At 35.1% G+C, this 26934-nt stretch overlaps 1 protein-coding gene and 1 long non-coding RNA gene across 2 annotated transcripts in view; one reads left to right on the top strand and one right to left on the bottom strand.

Moving 5' to 3' along the window:
• Positions 1-470: 470 nt before the first annotated feature.
• LOC141484856 (uncharacterized) lies at positions 471-5457 on the top strand. Its single transcript, XR_012466844.1, has 4 exons — positions 471-590; positions 816-1028; positions 3362-3434; positions 5347-5457. It is a non-coding gene; the product is annotated as an uncharacterized lncRNA (long non-coding RNA).
• A 3988-nt stretch (positions 5458-9445) lies between these two features.
• Positions 9446-26934, bottom strand: part of LOC111515951 (very long chain fatty acid elongase 7) — a 30248-nt gene continuing 12759 nt past the window's right edge. Inside the window, exons 3-6 of the mRNA XM_074180466.1 lie at positions 26798-26932; positions 20551-20793; positions 9715-9903; positions 9446-9658 (exon numbers count right to left, since the gene is read on the bottom strand). Coding sequence (XP_074036567.1) covers positions 9739-9903; positions 20551-20793; positions 26798-26932 — 543 coding nt within the window. The 3' untranslated portion in view covers positions 9446-9658; positions 9715-9738. The remainder of the gene's footprint in view (positions 9659-9714; positions 9904-20550; positions 20794-26797; positions 26933-26934) is intronic.

Here is a 26934-nt window from a genome sequence, read left to right as displayed (position 1 = left end):
TACAAGCAACAATTGGAAATTGGACAATCGACAAGAAATGAAAATTTCCAATTTTCATTTCATTCATACTTCTGTGAAGTAACCTTAAATTTTAATTTTCATTTCTTGTTGATTGTTCAATTTCAATTGTTGCTTGATTTTATTCCATTGTAATCTCAGTTTTTTCGCTCAATATAATTGTTATTTTCAGCAATTTTTTAAAATTTTATTGATTCTTTCAGGTATTTCAAATCATTTTATAACATATTCGACAATGGAAGTCCAAACTGATATAATGCACAATGAAACATTGTCAACCACCTTCAAACGAAAGTTTTATAGTTTGTAGGGAGAGTGTGTATTAAAGAGCCAGGCTTGGAAAGAGCCGATGTGATTTTTTACCACCAAAATCCTACCATAATTTAATTTTAATGTTTGTATGGCAACACTGGATAGCTGTCATCCACAAACAGACAATTCTGCGAAAACGAATGTCGTCGGTAGACCACGTCAAAGATTTTAGGACCAAAAAGTAATTTTTCTTGCGTTTACTTAACTTGTTTTACAAAGAAAAGTGCAGCATGACTTGTTGAAATTGATATACTGTATTGGTACGCATATATTTAGCATTATTTTACGATAATATTGATGTCATAATGTTTACTCGAAATATCTGTGTTTTGAGGTTACAACTTAAATGACAAAATGTTTTGAAATAGCCACTTGTGGAGGCTTTGACAGAGCCGGCTCTTTCATGGCACGAAATCTGACTCTTTCGATATACTACAAACTTTTAGTTTCAAATTGCCGTCTTTTGAATATTGTTTTCATATCAGGCTCAAGAAACATGTCCACGTAAGCATCTGGAAGGAATAAGAGACACAGGCCTACAACTACCGCAATAGAAGAGGCTGTAAGAAAGGTTCTTGCCGAAAACCAATCTATAAATGAAACGGCATTAACCTTTGGCATATCCAGGGCCTGCTTGGCAAAAATTGTTGAAAAGGCACGGAATTCTGAGGAGGCGTATGTGCATCGTCCTAATATAGGTAATAAAAGCATTTTTTCTAAACATCAAGAAGACTTATTGGTTTCATATTCAAAAACTGCTCCTAAAATGTGCCACGTCTTAACAAAAAAACAAACAAGAAAGCTTGCAAACGGGTCAAAACAAATTAATAATAATAATAACTGTCCAACAGTTACAGGACAATATAAAAATTGTATTCACAATACTTAACCATAAAAGAAAAATAAAATGAACAAAAAAGAAAAACTAATTCTAATTACCTACTTCAAGTACATGTTAGCAATTCTAATAATGTTGTGAAGGTTAGTAAAAAATAAATCACCATAGGCACAAATGCTATTGAAATTATAACATATATTGGGGAATTGAGTATAGTGTTAGTTTTTGCTCTGAGAGGTCTAAAAATGGATTGAGATCGTGAAGCTGGCCGTGTTACATTGAAGTTGATTTGTTCAAAAATTTTAGGACAGTCAACTCTCTCATTCACTAACTTGAATGAAAATATGAGTGACGAGTATTTTCTGCGATGCTCTAAACTAAAAAGTTCCAAACGTTCATATATGACATCATTACTGATTCCTCTCTCAGGGTAAGAACCATCTATTCTGAAAATTAGAAATTTTCAAAACTTCCTTTGAACTCTTCCAATGGCTATGTTATTAATCTCACAGAATGGTCTCCAGACGATTCTTGCATATTCTATCTTCGAACGTACGTAGGTGAAATACAACAGCTTCATGGCTTTGATATTATGAAAGTTTTTGCAATTTCTAACAATGAAACCATAAGCTCTGAGAGATCCTGAAACTTTTTGTAAAATATGTCTACCAAATGTTAATTTATGATCGAATATTACCCCTAGGTCTTTGATCTCATTACATCTCAGCAGATCTGAATCCTGTTCTACATACGGGAATGTATAAACCTCTCTTTTTCGACTATAACTCACCACTTTACATTTCTCCACATTGAGTTTCAATTTATTATTGCTACACCAAGCAACAAGAAATTCTAATTTAGATTGAAAATTCACACAATCACGTACTTCCTTGATCATAGAAAATAATTTCAAGTCATCCACGAAGCATACCCGCTCACAAGCTGAACTTTCACATAAGTCATTAATAAACAATAAAAACAAAAGAGGGCCTAGGTTGGAGCCCTGAGGCACACCAGAAGGAGCTATATATGTTCTAGATTTAGAACCGTTATAGGAGACGAATTGTTTTCTACATGTCAGATAGGATTGCATCAGCTGAAAAAGCAAGATACTATGATCAATTTTATCAAATGCTTCAGAGAAATTCGTGTATATAACATCAAGTTGGCCATTGTTATCTAATGCCTCGGAAATAAATTGAGTAATAATGACTAGATTTGTAACAGTAGAACGCTTAGTAACAAATCTATGTTGATGTTGAGATTGTTTCCGTTGAACATTATATAAAATAATCTCAAAAATTTTATAAAACATACATAAAATAGATATGGGTCTGTAATTCTCTATATAAGATTTTTCACCACTTTTGTATACAGGACATAGGTACGTTAGCTAATTTCCAAATATCTGGGAATATTCCAGATATCAGACATGAATTAAAAATTCTTATTGAAGGTTTTGCCAATGCATGCTCCTGCACAATCCTTCAACAAAAATGATGGGATCATATATGGGCCTGATGACAGTTTGTCCTTTAGTTTTTCAGTTGCAGATATAACCTCATTTTCTTGAATGGGGTAAAAACTAACATGAACATAATTATTCACTGTACCAACTTTGTTCAAAAGCCAGATTTTGAAGACACCTCACTGAAAAAATAACTGAAGGCATCAACAATATCTTGAGGATTCCCGAGTTTGTTTCCTAAGTAGGTTTCTGATCCTGGTATTCTTATGACGTTATTCTTAGAGTGAACATATGACCAGAATCTGCCAGGATCTCTAGACAACATGTGCGGTTTTTATTTGGCTTCTAATCAAAGCACGCAAACGTTGGAATTCAAATCTATCCTGAATTTCCTGAATTTTTTTCTGAATTTAGCCTTCTGTTTGATGTTATTTATGATATCAGAATGGAACCATTTAGGATAAACATGACTAAAATTTTTGAAGTTGGGTATATGATCCTCAAAAATGCCATGTAAAATTGAATATAGGTTATCGACTAATTTATTAACGTCCTTGGACGTACCTAAATTACACCAATCAGTTTCCTCTATCTCTCCTTCAAAGATGGAAAGTTCGCTTTCCTAAAGTTATATGTGATGTTTGATTGGTTGAACTTCAAATTCTTTTCTTTGATGTGTATATCAGCTATTTTGATACTTAATGCAGGATGGTGGTTGTTTTCAGGTACAAAAGACAAATTTTCATGGGTAACATAACAAGAAAGAGGTGAAAAAAGCAGACCTAACATTCTGTTCAGGTAATTAGTTATACAGTTTGATTGTTTATACTCAAGAGTCAATTTTACTGTTGAGACCCCTCACATTCTGATAATAACAAGAGATGCTGCGTTGGTTTGGTTCACTATAACTGCTGGACGCATTTAGTTTAAATCTTCAACTATTCTGGGGTTACCTTCAACATACTTAATCATATACTTCTGTAGACCCTAGACATTTTTTGCATTAATTTCCTCCTTCAGCTTTCTGTAATGTTCAATTTGTCCTTATATGGACTGTTTGGCATCCAGACAAGTTACTTCTGCTGAACGAGGTACGCTCATGATGACTCTCTTTTTACACGCTTTGTATTAGCTTCACCTGTCTGTATGTATGCTTGTTTGTATGTATGTTTGTTTGTAACTCTCAAGCTTGGGATCTGTATTGACAGAATTATCGGCATTATTGCTTGATCTATTCGCGGGTAGATGGCGCTGTAGGTAACCTCCTTGATATATCAACAGTATTATATGATCTATTCGGGGACAGATGGCGCTGTACGTAAACTGTTTGATATATCGATATTATTGCTTGATCTATTCGCAAGCAGATGGCGCTGTATGTAACCTCCTTTTTTATATTTTGTAAGGAAAAGGAAAACGGGAAGAAAAATAAATCTAGAAAAGTTGATGTTGAGAAATTGTCAACAAAGAAAAATATAAAAAAACTAAGTTCCAAGGCACATGTCGATTCTGTTGTTAAATTCTGCTTCTTGTCTTCCTTTTTCGTTTATTGTTACGCCTAGATATTTGAAATCTTTTACTTGTTCTATTTTTTTATCATCTATCATTATATTTATTTCTTCGCCTCCTATGGTAATTACCTTGGTTTTATCTTTGTTCATTCTCATTTGTTTTCTCTTCAGTGTTTCATTCCATATTTTTATATTATGTTGTAATCTTTCACGTATAGTCAGTGGGCTGTTGGCGATACAACTGCCGCAATAGATTTTCAATTATTGGAACACACTTGCAGACCGGTTTCGGGCTGTTTGGCCACTCGTCAGTGCAAGGTAGTGTATATCATCAACATAAAGTCGATGATTTCCGATACTTGAAAATCAAATTCCGTCAGAGTATCATTCCTCGAACTAAGCTGAAGACTACAACAAACAACAGGTTTGTCGTCGCTCCATCTGCCTGTGAACGAGGTAACCAACTGCATATCCAAATTTGCCCAATTCCTCGTAAAAGGAAAGAAATCTTTCACGTATAGTCAGTGGGCATACTTGAAGACTGGCTATAAATCAAATCATCTAAAAGAACAATTCGTTCAGGCCAGTCTCAACACCCTACACAGTAGGTTAATGGACTGACACCTATCAGAAAACAACTACTCCCCTGGCTAATACCACGAAGGGCGTTGGATTATATCCGACAGGTGTCAGTGCAGGATTCTTCACTGAAGTGCAGCATATGCAGGAATAACTTCAGTGAAGAATCCTGCACTGACACCTGTCGGATATAATCCAACGCCCTTCGTGGTATTAGCCAGGGGAGTAGTTGTTTTCTGATAGGTGTCAGTCCATTAACCTACTGTGTAGGGTGTTGAGACTGGCCTGAACGAATTGTTCTTTTAGATGATATGTTGTAATCGTTCTTCATTTTCAGCTATCAGTATTTTGTCATCGGTAAATGTTCCCTCAGCTATCTCTACTCTTTGCATATTTTTATATCCAATGCACATTTTTTTGCTATTTCTATCACATTCCTTGATGATGTCGTCCATGAAAATGTTAAAAAGCATTGGGCTCAATGATCTACCTTGTCCCAAACCCTCTTTTGTTTTGAAACCTTCTGATTTCTTGATGTTCTTGATAACATAATTTCTATTAGTTCTTTATATGTTTTTAATCATATTCATGGTTTTTTCATCGATATTTTTATTTTTCAGACTCTCTCATAATTCTGTTCTTGGTACCTTGTCGAAAGCTTTTTCTAGGTCTATGAATGCCAAATATACATTTTGGTTTTCAAACTTATACAATAAAAAATAAAAGTGGTAAAAAACATAGAAAGTTTCATTTCTCTTTTCTTCATCAATTAATTAATTATAAAGGATTACATTTTTTGAGCATTTCAAAAACATTATTTTCTTATAAATACAAGTATTCTACTTGAAAAACATACACTTAATTATTTGCATGCTATTTCTTGATCTTTTCATTTAATTAAGTTCAATGAATCAAAAAAAAATTTGTTTTTGTCAGATTAATCCCTCTAGATAATCGTCAGATTATGAGACAGCACGTCTTAAACATAAAGATGAACCATATATATTTTAATCTGACGCGCTTGAGTATTTCAAAATGACGAATTTTTTTCGCACATTATAATAATGGCCGCGAGTTTGCGTCAGATCGAAATCGTCAGATTATTGAATGAGAGCTTTGTTTTGTTGCACTTAACACCCCCTTAGAAAATCTGACGCGCTCGATTGATTTTTTTTCCTTTTCACTTTTAACCCTTACGTACAACCACCCACATCATGCAAACGATCAGATCAACATACCAACATTATTAAAAATACGTAGGACATTGATGCTATCAATATCTGACGCCCTCGAGTATGTCCATGCAACAGTATTTTTTACATATTTAAAAATCTATAGCGGCTTCCCCCAACGATGAAAAAGTATATATTATATAACATTTTTTTCTTCTTATCATCTAAGCTTTGCAACCTAATAGGTCTTAATGACGCTCGAGTAAATCCCCACATTTTACATCGTGGGCTCCCCTGCTACAATAAGTATCTATACAGACGGCTCAAGAATCAAATAAGGCTCAGGATGTGGAGTATACTCCAGATGACTAAGTCTAAAGATTAAGTGTGGAATGGAAAAAAATACCAGCGTGGTTCAAACAGATCTGGTTGGTATCTTGATCGCTACAAAAGAAATTACCAGGAAATGAATTTCTGGCAAAAACATAACAATCTACACTGACAGTAGACAAGATTTAGCCAAAGCTTTGGTAGGCAATGACTTCGACAATTGCGAAACTAGCCAAACGTCAAACCCATGCTCAATCCCTGAAGAGATGGGATAGAATCAAAGGAAGCAATTTTGCCAGAAAAATATCTGGCGATGACCTACACCTGCCGATATAAAGGAGATGTCTCCTAGTGACCTGTCCACTTTCCTAGAAAGGATGAGCGATGACCAGTAGAACAACTCCTTGGGAGGATGTACAATGGGTCACATGTGGGCCTACACTCCCCCTCACTACTCTACAGATACAAATACATACATGATGTGCATACACAAAATTAGTATCATTATTTTAAAGCCATGTTTTACACAATATAAGAATATTACGTGCTTGCTGGTTAGATTTTTATAATGCTGTCAACAGTACATGTCTAACGCACACTTAACATTGATCGTCTGATCAACGAGAGAGGAGGAGCCTGCCTTTCGCTGCGTATGCGTGAGAGAAAGAGAAGTCAGACAAACTGGCGCCGTTACGCGTTAAGTAACGAAGTGATTTACCCTCCCATAAGAAGTTATCATTTCAAAAAAAAATGTCTCTGGTATCACATATCTTAACCCTTTGAGGACGGAATTAATTTATTTTAGAAATTTGCAAAAGTATATTTCCAAATTCTATTTTCTGAACGAAACAAATAGATTTACCCAAAGAATATAGTGACATTTTTCTTACTTTCTTCAAAAATTAGTGTTGCCAGTGTTGGCAACGCGAGTAACTTACACAGTGCTATGTTTCATAAAAAAAAATATTTTTATTGATTAAAAAAACTACATTCGAGTATGGTATCCAACATTGCATGACAAACAAACTCCTACATTACATTTAATGCATTTTGTGCGCATAATTGATTTGCAATTGTCGCCATTGCATCTAACTTTTTTTTCTACTGCCCTATATTATCATATCGCACATCATCACCAATACGGGTGTAAGATTTGCTCGATTTACTTGCAGATGATCTACCTTTTCCTTTCGGTGGATTCTTGTACTTGTTGAGGTATGTTTTGTCAATGTCTTGACGAAAGTGTAGTTGAGTTATTTTGTTGCCAGACTATTTGTACAGGACCCAGGCATTTTAAATTGCGGCATCAAGTAGCCATGAGAAAAAACACCACCACCATTTTTTTTCACGTAGACTCATCCTCCATCGTGCAATATTTTCATCCACCAGATCCGTGCCTCCCATGGATGCGTTATATTTGGAAATCAAGCTCGGTCTTGTTACTTGGACAATTTTTTCTCCTTCGCTGAATATCGTCTTAAACTAGCAAGTGGGGCTACCCCATATTTGGTCGAAGCTGCTGAAACTACATTATTGTCAGTCCAACGCGTTAGTAGAATTCCGTTAGTTCTATCCAAACAAGAATCGAAGTCACCATGTTCTTTCTTACTCATATCCTTTTTGGATACTAACGGGCAATTTTTAGGGATTCGGTTGTCGCGAATGGTTCCTGTGGATGAGAAACCTCTTGATTTCAGATGACTAAGAAGGTGCAAGCTTGTAAATAAATTTTCTGTGAATAGGTTGTAACGCTGTGTTTTCTTTTATTCTGGTTACTCATCCAGTAGCATCAGCAAAGGAGCATTAGATTTTCCAAACACAGTTTGGTATTCTTCGTTAAGGCGCCTATCTTTGCCTTGATATTAGGAAAAATTCACAAGATATCCATATTTGCTGATCAGCGACCATATCTTGTATCCAAATCTGATTGGTTTACCTCGGATGAATTGCTTGCATGAGTGCTTTCCAAAGTATTTCACCATACACTCATCGTAATTTAAATCTTCTTCTGGAACAAAAAACTTCATAAATTTTTGCCTCAGTAAATCACTTAGACGTCGCAACTTATAAAATTTGTCATTTGGATCTAGTGCATTATTATCTGCGCAGTGTAGATACCGCCAAATTGTTAAAAATCGGTTTCTTCTCATTGCATCCATCACTAGTTGGTTACCAAGATCGCCATCAGTATTCCAGTAATTTTTTTCCAGGTAATTGACAACATCCCGATAAAATCAGAATAGCAACGAAACATTTCATTTCATCTAAAGTAATTTGAGGAGATGGCAAATTTTTAAATTGCGCGTACTTGTTTGATTCTTCTACCAGTAAAGAAAGTACGTCATGGTCTATGAAAAACTAGAACATTTCTGTTAAGGTTAAAGTTTCAAAAAATTCATAATCTGAACGACAATAATTTTCTGAACTTTCTACCACATCGCCTTTGATCCATTCAATGTCCTTATGAGTAACTTTTTCTACATGTTCCGTTTCTGGTTCAACCAATTCATCATCTTCACCATGTAAAACAAGTTGAACTGGAGCATTCAACTGATTCCGAGATGAATTATCAACGAGTCCGCCTTCATCCTTCCCACCGGGAGGATGGAGGATGAAGGCAATGAGCACCCTCATTCGGAGGCTCAACATAAATTTGGTCGACATCTATAAATCATCATTATACGGAATTAGAAGAGCTTCTTCGAGAGTTAGCCCATCGCTAGAAAAAAAAAAGTAAAATGTAAAAAAGTAGTCTACCGAAATGACTCGTGTTGCCACATGGCAACATCGAGTTCTAAAGCTTCACGATTCCGAAAAATTCTGCAAACTCTCGTAATTTCTGCCGCCGTTACGTTGATAATATATTCCTAAAGCTATCGTAATGAATTTATTTTCGAAAACTGTAACAATCTCTTTGTATTTATACTTACGTAAACTCGATATCCATTTTTGAGAAGTCTTCTTGATATTCCCTAACGAAATCGTGTTTTTATAACACTGGAGTGGACAGACATACACAACACACGGTTCTTTCAACTGACACTTCAACAAACTATTGGCGTGAATACCGCCATCTATGTTTTCACTGAAAAACCTATAGAAATTTGACCAACAGAAAACTGTTCATTTCTGTTGCCGTATGGCAACACCAGTCCTTGAAGGGCCAAATTACGAAAGACGCTAAACTCGAACAGAATAAGAGAATTAAAAATGCAAAGTCATGAAATTTTTTGTATTTCAAAAACTGGTCGTCACTAGGAAATGTTTTATTGTACACCACCGCATCAGCTGAGAGTCCAAAAAATATCATGTCAGAGCAAGTTGAATTAATATGGTAATTCATTTATGACTGTGGCAACATACAACAACACAACGCTGAGTGAAATTACATCTATCGACTTCTAAAACGAAGTTTTCTTCCATCGGAGATCTGCAACATCAATATTCTTCAATTATTTGTTCGGAGTAAATGGACGTATAACTCACTTGTGAGGAATTTCATTTCGATGTTCAGTTCTTCTTTTTCGAAAAATAGGCTCTCCTATAAAAATCTGCGAACAGCAGTAGCATGAAAAAATTTTGTGGTACGAAGAAAAAGCTGATTAATTTTGGATATTTGCAAGATGGTTTCAACAGCAATCTTCCATAAATGATGATGAATGAAAGGAACTGCGCCTGAAACATTAGATCACACATTGACTGCTGGTTCATATACCATATTTTCATCTGTCATTTTCACTTAGGAAAAAATTAAAATGGAAGTTCGTATACACCCAAGTTTGGTTAACTAGTAAGGACTTCTCAAAGGAAAATAATTTCATCTACCCGTATGTACTTATGATGTACTGTTCGGAACCTTTGGTGTAGTAATGAATATTACTGGAGTTTTTTCCCAACACCAAATCGTTATTTTACACTTCGACACGTGTTTCGATCACCAAGTGATCATCTTCAAGAGAAAGATAAAACTAAAAACTACTCAAAACTAAAGATACTTTTGCTAGTCAGGTACATCATACAGGCAGGTAATCAGTAATACCCACTCATACAAGTGTACCACCCTAAATTAATTTTACAATTGGCCTTTCTATTATTTTACAATATGTCCTTATGTATGTTTAAATGTTACAGCTATATATAGAACAATTTTCAGCTATATAAAATTAGTTTCACAATATTGCCTATCTAAATATATTTACAATGTGTCTTTTTGTAGTAATCAGTAAACCCAACAATATTATTTCAACAAGCTATATAGTATGCTATTTGGTATTGTCCGTTATCGTTATTCATAATATTATTATGTTCACTTATTTCTACACTCTCATAGGCCTGTTGTTGTTAACTTGTCTAACTAATCTTAAAGAACTGAAGTCTATGGAATGGTTTTGTTGCAAAATATGATGGGCGACTGCTGATTTTTCAGGTCTTCCATATTTTGAGTGTGCTATGTGTTTCTTATATCTCACTTCAATAGATCTTTTTGTCTGTCCATAATATTTTGCATCGCAATCCTTATATTCAATTTCGTAAATTCCAGACTTTTCAGAATTCTCGACTTTGTCTTTTGGACTTCCCAAAAGGCTCTGCAGTGTATGACTTGTTTTAAAAACTACCTCCATACCTAGCTCCTTGAAAATCTTTCCAAAGTTCTTCGTATATTGGTGGTATGGAACTGAGATGTATTTATCTTGGTTTCTGTCCTTTCTGAAAGTCGAGATTTCGTTCATTCTTAACCTAAACTTCTTTTTCCTAATTATGTCATCTACAATACCCCTCGTGAAACCGTTAGTGGCTGCTATTTCCTGTATTGTACGTTTTTCTTTTGTGAACCTATCATGTGTTAGAGGGAAAGTCAAAAGACGATGCACCAAAAAATTCAGCCCAGCACGTTTGTGCTGTCCACAGTGATGTGAACTGTCAGGAATATACCTGTACGTGCTTGTTTCTTTTCTAAATATATCGTATTCTAACCCTCCATCTTTGCTCCTCATTGCCAAAACGTCAAGAAATGGTAGTTGTCCCTTATTTTCTAATTCATACGTGAATTTTATTGATGGACATCTATTATTCAAAAAGGAAACAAAGTCCTCGATATTCGATTTTTTGGTATCGAATACTGCGAAAATATCATCCACATACCTTAGCCAAATCCTAGGAAATTACTTTGACTTTTCTTTAGTTTCCATTTCGAATCTGCTCATGAACAGGTCTGCCAGGTAGGGGGACAAGGGATTTTCCATAGCCGTTCCTTCCTGTTGTTCTTGCTGGCCTTCAAGCATAATGGAGGGAAAAATATCATTATTTTTTCTGGAGAAAATGATACATTTAGTATTTTTTGGTGAAAATTGCAAACCGGTTTTCTGCGACCATCTTTCTAAACCATGTATTGCGTCCTGTAAGAGTCTAGCTGCGGAGTGGATATTTCTGCTGTTTGTATATAGCACAAGATCATCAGCATACAGATTGGCTTTAGTTGGTGATGGAATTTCCTCAAGTATATCATTTATGGAAACGAGAAACAGTGTTGAGCTCAAAGATGAACCTTGTGGTATTCCATTTTATTGTATTTTGGTATTCGATAATACTCCATTAGTTCTCACTCTAAACAGTCTCTTCGAAAGGAAATTATTAATGAATACTAGAAGGTTACCTTGAACACCCCATGAGTGCAGTTGTTTTATTATTTGTTTTCTCCAGACTCTGTCAAAAGCTCGTTCGATATCAAAAAAATCTGCCATCAATGTTTGCTTTTTTGCAAACGATTCATGTATGTCCGATTCTAAATTTATCAGATTATCTAACGTGGAGCGGTTTTTTCGGAATCCACTTTGCTCTGAAATGATCAGATCATTCTGTTCTAGAAAATAGACGAGTCTTGCGTTGATGATATGGGTCTGTATGACTTTGATTCTGATTTGTTTTTGTTTGGTTTAGGTATCGGGATGATTATTGCTTCTGACCATTTGCTTGGAAACTGTTGCGATAAACAAATTTCATTTAGAATATTGAGGGGATGATTGATTCCTTCTTCACTTAATTTTTGTAGAAAGACGTATGGAATGTTATCAGGACCCGGACTAGAGTCAGATGCCTTCATCAATGCATAGTGCAATTCTATGAGTGTAATAGGAAGATTCAAAGTGGAATGGTTGTCTTTGTATATATCAATATCTATATCTTCTTCTTCTGTTTTTTTCTTATAGAATTCAGGTGTATAGTTTTCATCACTCGTTTGCTCTTGAAAAATATTGGAGAGAGTTTCTGCTATTTCCTCATTTCCAGAGATTATATTACCATCTTCGTTTAGGCATGTTATTCCAGTATTATAATTCAAACATTTTATTCTCTTAATGCTTTTCCAGATTTCAGTTAATGGAGTTGAAGAGTTCATTTTTTCAACATACGCTTTCCAAGATATCTTTTTACTGCGTTTGATGATGAATCTCATATGTGCTCTGGTTTGTTTGAAATGTATAAGATTTGCTTCAGAATGGTTTCTCTTCAATTTGTTGAGGGCGGTTTTGTTGAGCTTTATGGCGGTTTCACATTCCTTAATCCACCAGGGGACGGGAATGTGTTTTTTCAGTTTGGAAGATTTTCCAATGGATGTTTCTGCTGCTTCGACAATAATGTTAGAAAATTGTTCTACGATATTTTCAACTGATATCTCAGGAGGCGTTAATGAAGTTAGATTCATATCAACCAGATCAGAAAACAAATTCCACTGTTCAATAGTGGCTTCCTTGATTTTCCATTTTTCGTGAACATTACACAACACAACAAAAAAATATTTTTTGACTGTTTCCTACACTAAATTAGTCAATTTTTACTAATTTTGGGGTGATAAAAACGAAAATAACAATGAAAAATTTTTATTAGCTCTGGTTTTTGAGATACACAGTACTTAATCTTAAAGAGTAGTTATACTATACGTGAAAAGTGAAAGTACATGAAACAATATTGTTATGTTTCTTTTAGAATATTTTAAGTACAAAATTAATAAAAAAAAACATTATTCTTAGTGTTTTGACAAATAAAAGAAGTTTGTATCACCAAATTTCAATTAAGTCCATCCGATTCATTGTAAGATCGCTGTCGTTTAGCTTGTCTTTTATAAAACACTTCTGGAGCATCCCTACACACAGACCAGCAGTAGTCTGCAAGCATTGCTTCATTCCAACGGCCCTGATATCTCTGTTCCATTAAGGCAATGTCTTGATGGAATCTTTCTCCATGTTCGTCACTCACAGCTCCACAGTTTTGTGGTAAGAAATTAAGATGAGAGTGAAGAAAATGAATTTTTAAGGACATGTTGCATCCAAGTTGGTGGTAAGCTCGAAGAAGCTCTTTAACCAATGCTGTGAAGTTATCATCTCTTTTGTTACCTAAAAACCCATGTACAACCCCCTTAAAGGCTTCCCAGGCTCTTTTTTTATTTCCTGTTAAAATCATGTCAAAAGCAGGATCATTTACGATTTCACGGATTTGAGGCCCAATAAAAATGCCTTCCTTGACTTTAGCATCACTCAACCTGGGAAACTTTGCTCTCAAGTACTTGAAAGCTTGTCGTTCCTGGTCCATGGCCTTCACAAAGTTTTTCATTAGTCCCAACTTAATATGTAATGGGGGAAGGAGAACATCCTTGGGATCTACAAGAGGCTCGTAAACTACATTTTTCTCATTAGGGTTTAGGTCTCGTGTAGGCCAGTTCATTTTTTTATAGTGAGATTTTCTATCCCGACTGTCCCACAGACACAAAAAACAACAGTACTTGGTGAACCCTAATTGCATTCCTAGGAGGACTTTCAGATCACCACAGATGTGCCACTTGTGTTGTTCATATTTGATTGATTGGAGAAGTGTTTTCATATTTATATACGTTTCCTTCATGTGAACTGCATGACCCATAGGAATAGAGGGTAGCTGATTTCCATTATGCAGAAGTACAGCTTTTAAGCTTAGTTTTGAAGAGTCTATAAACAGTCTCCATTCAGATGGAGTGTGATCAAAATTCAAGCAGTCCATCAAACCATTAACATCAGAACAAACTACGAGGTTTTCTTTTTTCTCAAAAAAAGGAAGCAAATCTTTTTGACGCTGTGTGTACTGAGATATTTTCACATCATGTTTTAGAAGATTCCACTGTTGTAGTCTTGACCCTAACAGCTCAGCATTTTCCTTAGACAAGCGAAGATCTCTTATAAGGTCACTCAACTCTGCTTGACTAATTCTGTGCGGATCACTAGACCTATCGCTTACCTCAAAATCAGGGTCATAGGATGTAGAAGGATGGGTTGCTCCTTCTAAACAGTCTTCATCACCTTCCTCTAAAATTTCATAGTTTTGAGGTGGAGAAGGGACTGGCAAATTGTCTGAGTGTGGTACAGGCCGAAGAGCAGATGGGAGATTAGGGTATTTAACCGTTCCTCTTTTCTTCATAGATAAACCTTGCTTAATGGGAGGAGTTAAGCAGAAATAACAGTTGTCTGTATGATTGGTAGGCTCACGCCAAACCATAGGTACTGCAAAAGCCATTGCCCGGTTTTTATTTTTCAGCCACTCTCGCAATATGACGGAACAAGAATTACAACATATATGAGGAGCCCATGATTTATCTTGGTCCCCAACTTTCACACCAAAATAATGTTCATAGGCTGTCTTAACGATAGGTGTCATTTTACGTTTCTGAGCCTTAAATGTTATTTCACCACATATATAGCAAAAGCTATCGACAGAATTCACACACTTTCGAGGCATTTCAGATCAGCACTTAAATTAATTTAAAAATCAACTTCACACGATAATTTCAATAGCAACTACGTGCGTACAATTGACAAACTCACATAGGTTATGTTTACTACTTAAGAACAGCTGATGAGAGGGGTGTTATGTAAACAAACATGTGTACCAACTGTTAGTGATGAAATATTTCATTTGTTGAAAACTCAATATACATATATATAATATAATGATACTATATCTTGAAAACAAGAGCTAATATATAATTTTTATGGTCACTTTCGGTTTTAACACGTGGAAATACATTAAAATCATCTAATTTCAACCCCGAAACAAAAACTTTGTTGTGTTGTGATTGGGAGTTTGGGAGTTGTGATTACTATCTATAGAGATTGGGAAGTGATCACTGCCATACGAATACGAAGAAACGTTCCAGGAAAACTTCATATATAAACTAGGATCGCATAAGCTCAAGTTGATCACTGAGTGATTTCCTGTTGCTAGGTTGAGTCGAGTTATGTCGCCTGTATTGAGTAGCATGAGGTCAAACTGGTCGATGAACTGTTCTAATATTGCTCCCCTAGTATTTGTCGTTTTGCAGCCCCATACGATATTGTGTGAATTGAAATCTCCCAGAATCAGACGTAGTTTAGGGATCTGCTGTAGGATATCTACTAATTCATTCAAATGAATATCTTGACGTGGTGGGATATGAATATTGCATATATTAATCTTCTTGTTTATTGTAGGTGATACAGCTACTGCTTCGTAATTAGTTGTTAAAGGAATCTCCTCCGCTTCAATAGAGTTTTTGATATGGATGGATACGCCACCACTAGCTCTTTGTGAATCTCTATTTTTATGGAGAAATCTGAAGTTGTTCATGGTATAAGTGCGGTTGTTTTGGAAATGAGTTTCTTGCAGGCAGATAACAAGAGGGTTTTTTTCTCTCATTAATATCTTAAGCATCTCTAGGTGGGTAAATAACCCATTGATATTCCACTGTAGTATGAATTTAATGAATTGTTAGATTTGATAAATTGTCCTAGTACATTTCTTGGCAACATTCGCTGTCCTGATCTGATAATGACATGATTGAATCAGTTTCTACTTCGTGATTCAATTGTTTGAGGATTTTTTTCTCGATTCTTGTTATTCTAGCTTCAATTCCTCTTTCTGTTAGTGTTGGGTAGATTTTAGCAAGCATACCGAGGAGTCCGTGAACATTGTCAGTGTAGTTTCGAGCTATATTTAGTGGATCTGAATTTCCAAATGAGTTTTCTAAAAAATCGGTTAGTTGATTGAAATTTAAAGGAAAAGGAGGATTTTCTTGTTCAATCATCAGTTTGGCGGGTTGAATCAGAGACTGCATATCGAATAAATTTTCTGTATTAGCTTTCTTGGTTTTTTTTTGGATTAGGCACGATTGGTTTAGTAAAATTGTTTACTATAGGTTCCTCTGTCGTATTATTTCCTATATCAGGACTGGATATTTCAGATATACGTCGTTTTTGGGAAGGTGTAGGTATGTTCAGATCCAGAAGTGATACTTCTTCAGGCAGTACTTCAATGGAAGGTATTTGTTCAGGGAGGTTCAAATTCGGGCTATTAGAGTCTGAGGCTTCATTTACGATTTCTGGGCAAATGGAAGCGATATGACCGTGTTTTTTACACCTGAAGCAATTGAGATTGTCATCGGAAAGAAATATTCGGTATGAGGTGTTGTCAAAATTTACTATGAGGGAGTCAGGAATAGTAACATCATCAGAAGGAGAGATATGGGCCTGCCTACGGAAACTAAGTATGTGACTGAATTCAGGATTATTGATCCCTATTCTGAGGAATGTGATAGGACGAAGCATATTCAGTCCCATTTCTTCAAGTTTCCGCTCAATGACCGAGTGTGGTATAATTGAAGATACATTTGACATTACTATAGTCTGTTCATAATTTGTCGATAGCACAAAATGAGGGCCCAAGTCATAAAACGGTCGTAAAACTCGTAAAATCATAGGCGGAGGTTCCTGAGGTGTTTATTCATTAAATATAAAGCTTCAGTTTATATTCGAAACTTGCCTTGAAAGGGTGAAGTTGTTACGAACGAAAATAATTTTTGGTTTAGTACATTTTTCAATCGCATTTAATTTACGGCTCGTTGGTGGTTCGGCGTCTACGGCAGTAATTAACGTCTCTAATATTTATTTTGCGAATTTTGTGTAGTGCGTGAGTAACTTTTTTTCATATTCCTACAAACATATACGTACCTTCCGTTCCTGCTTGTTTTGTTTGATTGCTTGCGATGGCTTCGTCATCATCATCAACATCATCAAGTTTTACACCGGTACTGTTGCGAACAGTCAGTAAGTCTGTCTATTCACCAAGAGAGAAGACTATTGTTTTGAACGTTCACGATGCTCTGGTTTCTCAGAATCCCACAAACACTGTTCAGAACATAATCAAGAGTTGTGACAACATGACGGGCGTAGGGGAGTCAACAATATATAGGTTCCTATCAGAGAGAAAAAAAAAGGTATAGCTAACCCAAATGAATACTTAAAGAGGGGGAGAAAAACTATTGAAATTGATGAATTTGCCAAAAATGGTATTCGAAGGAAAATTCACGAATTTTTTTACAAAAAAGAAATACCTAACTTAAACAAAATTTTACAAGAAGTTAGAGACGACCCGGATTTGCCACATGTCGGACGAACCAAATTGTGGCAAGTTTTAAAAGAATTAAATTTCCGGTGGGAGAAATCAGACCGAAAATCACTTTTGATTGACCGGGAAGAGATAATATGTTGGAGAAGAAAGTATCTAAGATCTATACGAAAATTTCGGGCTGAAGGAAGGCCAATTTACTAATAGGACGAAACGTGGGTAAACGCAGGTCATACTCTCACAAAAATTTGGACAGATAAAAATACATCAAGCTCCAGGCAAGCCTTTATGGAAGGTTGGTCTACTGGTATTTCCCCACCCTCTGGTAAAGGCAGTAGATTAACAGTTTCTCACATTGGCAGTGAAAAAGGATTTGCTAAGCATGGTTTGTTGGAATTTGAATACAAAAGCACAAAAGGCTATCACGAGGAGATGACAGCTTATGTTTTCGAAGAGTATTTTGAGCAGATGATTGAACATATACCACCATACTCAATTATAGTATTAGATAATGCACCTTATCATTCACGACTAGTTGAAAGACTTCCAACGACTGCGTGGAAGAAACAGGATATCATTGACTGGCTGCGGAATAAGTCCCTGCCTTACGAAGATGGAATGGTTAAAGCAGAACTTTTAAAAATTGCCCGGCAACACAAATCTAAGTTCAAGAAATACGTAGTTGACAAAATGGCGGAAAGACGAAACATCACAGTCCTTAGACTTCCACCCTACCACTGCGAATTAAATCCAATTGAACTCATTTGGGCACAAATGAAAAGCTATGTGGCTAGAAAAAATACGTCATATAAAATACAAGCTGTACGTGAATTGTTATATGAGTCTTTACAACATATTACAGAACAAAATTGGCGAGATGCAGTAAGACATGTAAGAGAAGAAGAACAAAAAATGTGGGATCTTGACAATATAATTGATGCGACTGTAGAGACACAACCGCTAATTATTAACCTGCAAGACGACTCGGATTCCGAAGATGATCCTGTTTATTTTGAATTTGAATAGTTTTGTAAGTAATCGTAGTTTATATCATTTAAAAATAGGTATTAATTAAATAAATGTATCTTTTACAAATTGCAAGTAACTTATTATTTTTGAATGGAATGAAGAAATTTTTTTAAAATAAAAATACAGTTTACAGTACCTACAGTTTAAGAATATTTATATATTTATTTATTTAAAGTAACTAATGTTTTAATCATATACTCTACGATACTGGTCACTCATTTCCACTCAAAATACCTACATAATCGGATTAAAAGTTTTATAGCTGTATTGTATTTCTTCAGATACAAGGTGGGTTAGTCGAAAACATCTTAAACTGCCAGTTTTAGTTTGATTTTTGTTATTATATCATATTAGCTGTCCTCTCTGTATTTCAGTTCTCTAATGAGGGTCAAACTTGCAGTGAGCTATCAACAAATTATGAACGGATTATAGGCGAATAGAAGGCGATATCAATCTTCTGGCCGTGATGAGTTCTCCGTTGATAGAAATGGAACCGGTATTTTTCACGAAATTTTCAACAATTTCTTTACTGGAGAGGTATATGCATATACGGTTATTGGAAATTCTCGAGGAGAAAATTATGTCTTTAGGTTGTACTTTTGTGCCTAGTGCTAGAATATATTCTTAAAGTTTAATTCCTATGGCTGGAAAAAGTATAGCTTATTCTTTCGAAGGGAATTTGAAGTTATTCACTATGTTAGAGTATGTTGTATGTGGTTGATTAGTTCCTATTGATGAGTTTTGAGGGTCCCTATACTTAGAAACCGCTCTGGCATTGGTTTTGGATGTATCAGTCATTTTGTTTCACGGCGGTTGATCTGCTAATAATTTCATATCCTGAATACTGAGTGCGGTCCTGCTGTTTGTTTATCACCGGCGATGAAACAAATACTTTCAGGTTAGCCGACCCCAAATAATTAGTTGACTCAGATCAATAAATTAGTAGCAGTGGGATCTAAGCTCACCAATCACTAAATGACTAACGTTATCAGTTAACGAACTTGACTTGATTCACTACTGATTCCAATTATATTCGGAGTAAAATCACAAATTTGTCACTACACTCAGATAACTGTATCAGCACTAAGAAGATCAGGGACGAACTCCATCACGATGAACTGTTTTTTAAAAACTCATCCCTTTCTACTTCCTGACCTCAGCTCGCCCATACATTATTTTTTCTTTCATTTTTGTCATATTTCCTACTGAATATTACCAAAGTTTTTTCCCAACACCAAATCGTTATTTTTATCAACTCGACACGTGGTTCGATCACCAAGTGATCATATTCAATAGGAAGATTAAACAGTTCAATCTTCCTCTTGAAGATGATCACTTGGTGAACGAAACACGTGTCGAGGTTATGGAAATAACGATTTGGTGTTGGGAAAAAAAACCAGTATTATTCATTACTACACCAAAGGTGTAGCCTTTTTCAAAGGCTTCCACTAATATCAGAGTAACTAGTTACAATGAAATGCCGATAGCTTTCAATATTGTAGAATTTCAAGAAATCATAATTTCAGAACAATAATAAGAAGTTATTCAATGAAATAGACAAAAAACAAAACTAACAAAGAAAAAAGGAAAAAAAGAAGAGAGAAAACAATGGTGAGACTTTTTCCAAAGCACATCAAATTTATGTACTCTAATATCCCATCAAATATATCGTGCCATTTTTTTCTGAGAGGAGAAACATACAATCAAGACAAAAATAATTGATTGGCATAGAGCGGCTAACCTTTAGGTACTGGCCCTACTAAACCAAACACCCTCTAATATTTTTAATAAGTCTTGCGTCCAATAAAGCAGTTATTTCAATCAACAAGTAGTGAATGCTAATTTTACTCCTACATAATTTGGAAAAAATAAAAGCTATGAAGATATTACCATTTGCATCAATGTGATGAACTTTTTTAGAGATAAACTCTTCTTCCACTTCTCATCCAAAGCTGCTAGCAGATAGTAGGTGTACATAATCGAATGTACAGTCGAGTTGATGAGTCCAGTCCAAGTTCCATGACCACCTGCGTAAAATTTCGTACAAATCCACAGTATCAGGACCATGCCAAAATGATGATATATATGTAAAAAAGTTACTTGCTGTTGTTTCTTTCGTAGGACGAAGAAAACCTTAAAGAAATAATTGTGCTATTAAGTTATGTCATTGTCAGCTCAATGAATCAAAATTAAGATTCAAATCAAGATATTAATTTGAAGCTTGAAATACAAAAAACTTGAGATTTGTCAGGTTTTTGATACATGTCTGTGTGATTGATGGCCTATTAGTAGAATTCAATAATACCAATGTGGAAACTACAAGTTTCCTAATTGTCAACTACACAGCAACTGTTTTTTATCGTTAAATATGGAACTTTAATCTGTCTGAAAACATTTCATACAATCGATTTCACTGTGTTATTTTCGCTACTTCGCTACTTAACTGAATTTTCTCAATATTTGTACCAAAAAGTTCATACACAATCTCTTACATTTTTTTCTACCTCCTTTCATATGTACAGGGTGACAATTTGAAAACTTCAATAGATATATCTGAGCAGCAAAATAAAATACAGGGTGATTCAAAAGTACTTTGACAAACTTCAGGAGGTGATTCCTCACAGTATTCTAATATGAATTGTCCAAATAAACAAATGTCCGGAAACGCTTCGTTTCCAAGATACAGGATGTTGAAGCTTTATTCTTATTTTCGTTTTTTTCAAATAACTTTCGAAATACTGAACTTAATTGAACGAAACTTGGTATTAGGAGGTTTTTGAGGAGTCGAATTCGAACCTGATGTTCTTATTGCTCTTACTCGTAGGGGGCGCCACCTACACGTCTTTTTCTTTTTTAAAGATTCATAACTTCTTCGGGCGTACTTCTAGCACATTGTTCAGTGAAAAAATCGATTTCTCTATCATAACTACGTAAATAAGCTACCCTTGTTACTAGTCGCTGTAAGCAACCGTTTTCTAAATATTTGGACTTGAAAACTTCAAGTCGATTATTTGATAATTGATGCATATTGAAGTTATTACGAATATTTTGCTTTTTTCACAAGAATGCTTTGGAAATGAATTTGACGTTTTACTCGTTTGAAGAGGTCATTACTGTTGGATACGTTCCTTTATGACATCCTTAAGCGAAATAGTTATTTTTGTATCGAGGATGCATAATCGGTATTTGTTTTAATAAAATTTGCAAGAAATGTCAATAGTTTATTTCAGGAAATTTTGAATATGAAGAATAAACTAAAATAAACGAAACTAAATTGTATTCAAATAAATTGTTGGAAGTGTCCACCTTCAGCGAAGATACAGGCAGTCAGTCGTCTAGTTATTGAATCTCGTACCCGCTCAAAAATTATTGGTGTGTTTCTTATTGTTTCACAGGCGTCTACTATTCGGTTTATTAGATCTTCCTCGTTCACTACTGGAGTTTGATAAACTAGTGACTTCAAATGTCCCCAAAAATAAAAATCTATCGGGTTTAGATCTGGGGACCTTGGTGCCCACGCCTGGTTAGGTTCTTCTACACCCCTACTGATCCATTGATTTGGATAGACTGTGTTAATGAATTCCTTGGCTACAACGCTAAAATGGGCCGGAACCTCATCATGCATAAATCACATGCGGATACGAATTTCTAATGGTACATTCTGAAGTAGTCCCGGCAATTCATTTTCTAAAAAGTGTCTGTAAGTTGCACCATTCAGTCGGAGCGGAAGAAAGAAAGGACCTATCAAGTAATTATCAATTATTGCCGCCCATACATTTACAGAAAATTGATACTGATAATGCCTTTCACTAACTGCGAGCGGATTTTCGAGAGCCCAAACATGGTTGTTATGAAAATTTGTGATAGCATTTCGGGAGAAGTTTGCCTCGTCCGTGAAGAGTACATATCTTAAATATTGAGGATTTCCAGCCAATTTTCTAAAAAACCATTGACACATAGTAATGCGTTGGGGAAAGTCTCGTGGCAAAAGAGTTTGTACCCTTTGAATATGGTATGGATAAAACTGTTGATCGTGGATAATTCTCCAAACTGTAGATTGGGTAGAATTGACAGCTTCAGCAATTACTCTTGTGCTTATTTCTGGATTCTCCTCGAGAGCGTTCAAAACAGCTTCTTCCAATTCTGGGGTTCGGACTGCTCGTGGTCTTCCAATAATATCAGCTGCCCTCTTGAAGCTACCTGTTTCTGCCAAACGACGGTGGAGACTAGCAAATGCTGGAGCTGAAGGCAGTACTCGATTAGGAAATCGCTCCTGGTAAATACGTCTTGCTTCGCGCGCATTGCCATCCGCAAGACCATAAACGAAATGCATATCGGCTAAATGAGCATTATTGTTCAAATAATCCATTTTTTCAAAATAAATGTTTTCTACTTCTACTTACGGAAACTTCAACAAAACGTCTAACTGTCACAAAATATGTAATTACCAAAACTACTCACAAACGGCAAATTTATTTCCAAAGCATTCTTGTGAAAAATGCAAAATATTCGTAATAACTTTAACATGCATCGATTATCAAATAATAGACTTGAAGTTTTCAAGTCCAAATATTTAGAAAACGGTTGCTTACAGCGACTAGTAACAAGGGTAGCTTATTTACGTAGATATGATAGAGGAATCGATTTTTTTACTGAAAAATGTGCTAGGAGTACGCCCAAAAAAGTTATGAATCTTTAAAAAAGAAAAAGACGTGTAGGTGGAGCCCCCTACGAGTAAGAGCAATAAGAACATCAGGTTCGAATTCGACACCTCAAAAACCTCCTATTACCAAGTTTCGTTTAAATAAGTTCAGTATTTCAAAAGTTATTTGAAAAAAACGAAAATAAAAATGAAACTTCAACATCCTGTATCTTGGAAACGAAGCGTTTCCGGACATTTATTTAGTTGGACAATTCATATTATAATATTGTGAGGAATCACCTCCTGAAGTTTGTCAAAGTACTTTTGAATCACCCTGTATAAGAAATCTTCAAAAACAACTACCATAATAGGAAGGGAAAAACTAAATGATATAATAGCTGACTTTTTTCCTTCTACTCCCTTGCCCTCAGCCACCCTAACTTTATATTCTTGAATGGCACTCCCTACCCATGATACCTTATCTGAAAGCTCTTAAGAAATGGTGTCCTTCAAAGCTACATTCAGTATAGTAGTTTTTGGTTCATTAAATCAAACACTATTTATTTAAATTCAAATTTTATTTTCTATTGTCAATTTGAGAAATATTCAAAAACTTTCTCGTTACCACCGTAGCATTAATATTAGAATTCTTAAACATTTCACGCCTGTAGTAATTTTGTTTATTTGAACCTGGAAAAAATTCACCCAATTGATAAGTAAAAGTAACAGAAAAAGGTGTAAGGAATATTCGTTTTTGAGGGGTATTCTTGAATTGCATTTCCAAATTCGAAAAGAGAGATTATCCTCTTATTATTAATACATTTGATTTTTATTTCGATACGTTTTACAAAAGAAACATAACTTTCATCTGCAACAATGGTGTACAACACAGCTGAACGTGTGGAAAAGATTTGTATTTATGGTAGAAAAGTTCAGTGTATGTTGAGAACAACTGAAGTATTCAATCAGAGGCATCCAGAGAGAAATGTAACACATGTGTACATTCGCCAATATCAAGCAAAATATCGATAAACTGGTACTGTCACAAAAAAATGAATCAATGAACATTATTGGACGAAGCAACGCGAAATGATTTGTTTGAAGGTGGTTGACAATGTTTCATGATGTATTTCATGAGTTCGGACTTCCATTGTCTAATATAATATAAATCCTCTGATGTAGATGTAGAAGGATTGGGTCCAAGTATAACATCAGGACCTGTTTCAGATCCGGTAACACTATCCGTAGCAGCCTCACGAAAACCAGGCCACCAAACGCGGACTGCGATTCCAAGAATTGCATTTACCTGATACCCTGCGACTGCGGAGAATCATACATCGGTGAAACTAAGAGGCCATTGAAGGTTCGCATTGCTGAGTACAAGAAACACACACAGCGAGGAAAAACCAGCAAATCCGAAATAGCAGAGCATGCTTGGACTCATCAACATAACATAAAGCGGGCTCAAGCTGGAATCATCCACAAAGAGGAACACTGGCTCAGGAGAAAATTCAAAGAAGCCGCATATATGTTGTCCAACACCGCAATTAGTCAAGCTAGCGTAGAGATACGTGATATATTGAAACCTCTAATCAAGCGAAAAACGACCAACTCCCGTCAAACAGTCATCTCCCGCTGGAACCAATGAAGCAGAGAGAAGGAAAAGGGGATAGGTGAAAGCACTCGAATGACATATAAATAATCAGATCTCGGAGGAATAGGTCCAGTTACCACCCGAAGACGATTGTGAATACTAACAATCGAAACGTCCTGACGTAACTTGGTTTGGAATCTTTTAATTTTTATTTTTTTAATTTTCAACTTTTATCATTATTTTGATTTTTTTTTGGTTGTTGCTTGCATGTTATTTCTTTGTCATTTCAGTTTTGTGTTTAATGAAATTGTTATTTTCGGTTAATCTTCTTAATTTTTCTCTCAGGGATTTAAAATCAATTTATATTATATTAGACAATGGAAGTCCGAACTGATGAAATAGTTTGCAATGAGTCATACTTCATCAACTCGTCAGATAGCTACAGCAACCGGATTTAACCGAGAATTCGTTTGGAAAGTACTGAAATTACATAAATTTCATCCATATAAAATGCAAAACTTTCAAGAACTTGGTGACGATGACGTCGACAAAATAATTGAATTTTATGAAATAATGACAGCTAAGATTATCGCAGAACTTCGGCTCATCAAAAATAGTGACGATTGCACTTTTTATTTGAATGGACACGCAAATAAATGAAACAATCGTTACTGGAGTACCGAGAAACCACGACTATTTGGGGGAGGGCATACGCTATACCCCAAAAAAGTTCATGATTGTGTTGCAATTATTGGTCCATTATTCAAAGAAGGAAATTTGAATGGTTCACATACTAGAAAGAACCTCAGATAGTTCATGAATTAGAGAATCTGAGAGACATACACGGCAGTTTATCTTCAAATGACACCTCCTCATTATGTAGTTCCATTATGTAGACAATGATTGAATAATAATTATGTTAATCAAGGGATTGGAAGAAAAGGTCCTATTTAATGGCCTCCTAAATACCCAGACCTATATTCTCTTGATTCCTTCCTCGGAGGCCACCTGGAATCTGTTGTTTTTGTGATGCAATCTGACTCAATGAAGTAACTGAAGGAAAGAAAAGTCCAAGAATGTCAAGCTATTTCCAGAGAAACATTTGCCACAATGTACGTCAAGAGTCTGAAAATACTTTATTATTGTCTTGAAAAAAATGGAAATCATTCTGATCATTTCTAAAATTAATAATAGAAAACAAAGTTTTCATTTAAAGGAATAGTGTTTTAATTTATAAACCAAGAAATCCTTATGATGGAAGTTGTTTTTAGCGATTTCATTTCACACATCCGTCACTTGTGTTGAGTTTTCTTGTATTCAATGTATCTATAAATACCTTATAATGAATAGTCTGGAATCTTATTCACCCGGTTAATCATGAATATGCAATAACACTCCAACAACTCAGTTTTACTTTAAAAATATATAAATACTTCTCGACATGCTTTTCATACTGATTTCTATCAACATCATCAACACCCGAAGACGATAACAATAGAAAAATATTGAGTAGCTGAGATTGAACTTTTTATCAAATTTTTCCTCATATTTATTTTTCTCATTATTGAATGTTCCATCATTTCTCTTTTATTTTTATTTTCATCTTCTAGAGATTGTAAATATTTGATATTTCATTCATTATTCAACCCATTTATTAATTCAATTTTGCTCAATTTCAACCCATATCTGACATTATTTTTTTTGTAAGTAACTCATTTCGAATTCCCTTATTTTCAATTCAATTTTCATTCACAGATTTCAAATTTGTTCACAACTTCTAAGACTCATGAATTCCAAACCTGCAACAGCCACAAAAAGCCATAAAAAAACTTCGGTTTCATTCCATTATGTTTTTAGAACACTTAAAATGAGGCATTGTTACATTCGCCATGAATACATACCGTATCTATCAAATCAACTACTTTGATAAGGAAGAAGAGATGATACATCCGAACTACATATTTGTTACGAGGACTATGTGAGTAATCAATCGGCGAGCAGTCCCAATTCGAATAAAAATATATTTCAATGAATGCCT

The sequence above is a fragment of the Leptinotarsa decemlineata genome, unplaced genomic scaffold (genome assembly GCF_025532065.1).
Source record: "Leptinotarsa decemlineata unplaced genomic scaffold, Ldec_3_MD MMD2_tig00026294_RagTag_RagTag, whole genome shotgun sequence".
NCBI classification, from domain to species: Eukaryota; Metazoa; Arthropoda; class Insecta; order Coleoptera; family Chrysomelidae; genus Leptinotarsa; species Leptinotarsa decemlineata.
This window is presented reverse-complemented; position numbering and strand designations above follow the sequence as displayed.